A 4,108-nucleotide genomic window follows, 5' to 3' on the forward strand; every position below is an offset into this window, starting at 1 on the left:
AGGCAAGATGGCAAGGATTAATGCACACATGGCTAGGATGCTCCCTATCGAATTCAATTAACTATAATTAAATAGAAGAACAAACCAGTGCATCCGAAGGGTCGAGAACCTAGGCAAGATGGCAAGGATTAATGCACACATGGCTAGGATGCTCCCTATCGAATTCAATTAACTATAATTTACAAGAACTAGAAAAGGATCACATTTTTTTTACTTCATTTCTATCTACCACAAACAAATTAATTGTTATTTAAATACAACTTTTGTAATTCAATACAATTTTAGCAAATAAACTTTTTTGAAAATTAACGATACTAATGACACTACCTATGGTAGAGAAGTATGCATTGTTAAAATAAATTAATTACTCCCGCATGAGGGTTGGATAAATTTAGAGAGTCAGTTAACTGAGTGTTGAGGGTTGAGTGTTTGAGTGTTGAGTCAAGTCGAGTTAAGTGATAGACGAATTTTAGTGTGTGGTTACATGTGGTTGCATGTCAAGATATTTTAGGTAAGTCGCTAGTTGGAAAATGTTAAATACCCTTCATCGGGTTCATTGTAAGTATCATGTTTTGTGTGATCAATAGAAGAGCGACAACTCGTGGTTTTGTGTGTGAATTATTTGTTTTTTCTTCTTTGTCATTCCAACAAATGGTATTAGAGCAAGACGATCTAAGGAAACAGAAACTCGTAGCTTGTAGAACTGCACTGTGTGATTAATAAGTCAGAGCAAGAAGTGGGAAGTATTTTTCTGCTCTGCCGAACCATAGTCACGAGTGTTTTAGCCGATTGGAAAAGTTGTCATCGTCAAGCACAAGCAAGCTGCAAATATTATGCGTTCAACCTAGTATTGTTGTCGTAACGGTTGAGAAATATATACACTCTGATTAGTCAAGGGTGTCGATAGTCGAACAACCGTTTGATTTTGTTTGGTGAGTCGCAAACCCTAAAAGAGCTAGAGGTTTCCATCATACGCTAGAGACAAGGTGATTGTTAACTGTCGTCGTAATAAATAAAGTGATCATGAGTTTTAAGTACAAGAGTTTTTTTTTTGTTTGTAAGCTAAGGTAGTGCCTTTCTTTTTCTATTCATATAGTTCCAGGTTCAGCCATATACATCGATTTGGTGGCCTCAACCCGCCTAGATGGGAAACCAAGTCTGTTGGCCACCTAAAATTAAAATATGCCATCCAGTAACAAAAATGGGAAAGTCTGTCAATCCATGCTAAGTATACTTCACAACATAAAAAATAGAAAAAACTAAACATATATCCAGTAGTCATGAAAACAGGAAAAAGAATGGAAAATTGACTGCAAATCTAGCCATGGAGGCAGCGACTTGGCTTGTGGATCATTCTCGCCCACCCTCGGGTGGTATCACCTCTGCTCATTGTGCTAGAATGGGCTGCTGTGGCTATTGCTAGATTTCGTCTAGCTTACTATCTTGCATGATCATGGTTATTTGCAGGTTCTTCATTTCTTTTTTCATGTTAGGCATGCCTTGGGCCAGTTCTGCCATTTCTCCTGCAACTTGCTCCAGCGCCTTTGCCAGTAGGCGTTTCAACACCCAGTAAACATGCAAGGCCTGTTTATATAGGGTCATGCGACCTCTCGTGTTACCCGGGTCTAGGATGAGATCCCCCCACTCTTCCATTTCTGGCTCTGAGTCATCCTCCATTACATTTTCCTCCAGCTCCTTAATTAGTCTGCGTATGTCCTCATCTGTGCCCTCTCTATACGCCCTTTCCACCTCCTGGATGGTTTTCCTCATTGTTCTCCGGCTGCGTCTCTGTGGGGCGGTCGAAGAGGTTGCATTATTGTTGCGGCCAGGTTGGTTAGACCGGCCCCTTCCACCACGCCCCCTTCCCCGTCCCGTCCGCGCCATTTTGCCTCTTACTGTCGCCTGTGTATCCTGTCCAACAGAGAAGGTTAGATTCTCTGCCATTGCCTTTGTTCTCCTCTCCTGAGTACCCATTCCCATGAATTGGCCTTCCACACTAAAATTTCTCCCTCTGGTCAGACTGCTCTCAATCCTTCCTCCCCTTGTCCCAGATAATTGGGTAACCTTTATAGTCTTCCCCATTTCCCAGATTGTTTCTTTGTCCTCCTCAAGCGATCCCTGATCCTCTCCCTTGTAGAAATCTAGAGGGGTTTTGCCCTGGTTGCCTCGGTTTCCTCCCATTCTGTGCCCTTCCCCTGAATTTTCCTTTGACCCTCCTTCCTCCTCCTTACTACCATCTTTAAAGGATTTAACCCCCTCTGATATACTTCTCCCTTTCTCTGCTAATCCTAGCTCTCCCTCTTCTTCCATCAGACTATCTACAGTTAAGAAAATTACAGGAATCAGCTTTACGAAAACATACCCGGACCTGTGCGTCGCCTCTGGTGAAACCAGCTTGTCCTTCGCTCCTGCTGTCTTCCTCCTTCGCTTCTTTATGACCACCCTCATTACCCTCTCCTCTCTTATTTGTCTTTTATCAACTTTCCCACGTCTAATCAACCTGGCACCGCTGATTTCTGCTGTTTCTTCCCCCACTCCCTTGTCAGCTCTATTCCTCGGGTGGCTGTCCCATCTGCATGCCTCCCCCGCATCCTGTTGTATAATGGGAATGTTGGGCGGCCAGCACTGCCATCCATTCCCCTCCATAATCCATTCCCACGTCATCTTCCCATCTCTCATCCCGATCGGGGGCCACTTATAACTATTGCCTTGAGATCATGTCCGTATTGTTGTCATGGTTGATAATTGCTTTGAGGGACTCCCACCTTTGATCATCCGTATGCATCAGCCATATACTATCCACTTTCCCCCTTTGTTCATTACATCCCCAGTTAGCAAGGAAATCTGCTGCCTTATTGCCATCTCTTCTGGTATGATTGATAATCTTATAGCTTATTCTTTTCATGAGCGCTTCCATGTCTTGAATCAGGCCTGCCGTCCTCCAGCTCTGCGCTACTTTTTCCCAGTCCTTTCCATTATTTAACTTCCTCAGCATTTCTATCACTATCTTTGAGTCCCCCTCTATTTCCAAATTATTGTATCCATTTCTGATTGCTATTCTTAGTCCTTGGTGAATTGCTGTTAATTCCGCTTCGTTGTTGCTCATAATGCCTCCATGGTCTGCGTACACCCATCTTGTCCTTCCTTGATGGTCTCTGAAAATGCCACCAAATCCTGCTGGCCCTGGATTTCCTTTAGAGGCTCCATCGAAATTAAGTTTGATGAAGCCATCTTGAGGGCATCTGAAGTTGGCCGGGCTGCTGACAGTCGTTACTAGATCCTTATATTTTTGGGGATGAACCATTCCTTGTTCTAGATTGAGGTATGTCAGGATCTTACCTTCCTCCGGAGTTGTTTCCCAGTCTTCTTGATTCCAATTTTCCGTTAAGATAGTTTCTCTTATGTGGGTTTGGGTTCTTTTCCAGATCAATTCCGGGGCCATTTCTTTGTCTTGAAATATCCTTCGGTTTCTCTCTTTCCATATCATCCAGATATTTAAGCCCATCGTTAAACTCCAGGCTCTTCTTACTATCGGGCTCAAGAATTGGCCACGTCCCCATTGATTGATAGTTTCTTTTATGCTTTGAGGATCTCTGTTTGTCTTACCGAATAGCTTGTTGATTTTATCCCATTGTTGCTGGGCAAAAGGGCATGAGTTTAGCAGATGTTCCTGAGTTTCCTGGGCTTGCTTGCATAAGCAACATCTAGGGGGTCCATAGATTCCACGCTTCTGAATCTGGTCCCATGTTAGGATACGGCTTTTTCCAACCAACCATAAGAACATGGTTATCTTTGGCCACCAGCGGCTCTGCCATATTTGTTTCCATATGGAAGCATTTTCCTCTTGCCCTTGCTGCGTGGTTAGATGGTAGGCTTCTTTAATTGTGAAGGCTCCTGTCATAGATTTACCCCATCTTAATATATCTAGACCTGTTCGAATGATTATTCTCCTAGACTTCATTTCTGTTGTGTATAGCTCTCTTTGTTCGGAATCTATGTTTCTATCCCACACCTCTGGGTCCTTCCAAGTTCTCCAGGTTTCCTCCTGTCTTCCTTCATGCCAGTAATATTTTACATGATTCATTCCTTCCTCCTTCGCTCTCTGACA

The 4,108-nt window shown here is 43.2% G+C and overlaps 1 protein-coding gene across 1 annotated transcript; it reads right to left on the bottom strand.

The window, feature by feature from the left end:
* Positions 1–2,701: 2,701 nt before the first annotated feature.
* Positions 2,702–3,505, bottom strand: LOC149165772 (uncharacterized). Its single transcript, XM_089429930.1, has one exon. The coding sequence runs from the start codon at positions 3,503–3,505 to the stop codon at positions 2,702–2,704; it is 804 nt and encodes a 267-aa protein (XP_089286056.1).
* Between the last annotated feature and the right edge of the window lie 603 nt (positions 3,506–4,108).

Source organism: Pinus tabuliformis, chromosome 5_1 (assembly GCF_031772625.1).
Source record: "Pinus tabuliformis cultivar Carrire ecotype Pingquan chromosome 5_1, CPIR1, whole genome shotgun sequence".
NCBI classification, from domain to species: domain Eukaryota; kingdom Viridiplantae; phylum Streptophyta; class Pinopsida; order Pinales; family Pinaceae; genus Pinus; species Pinus tabuliformis.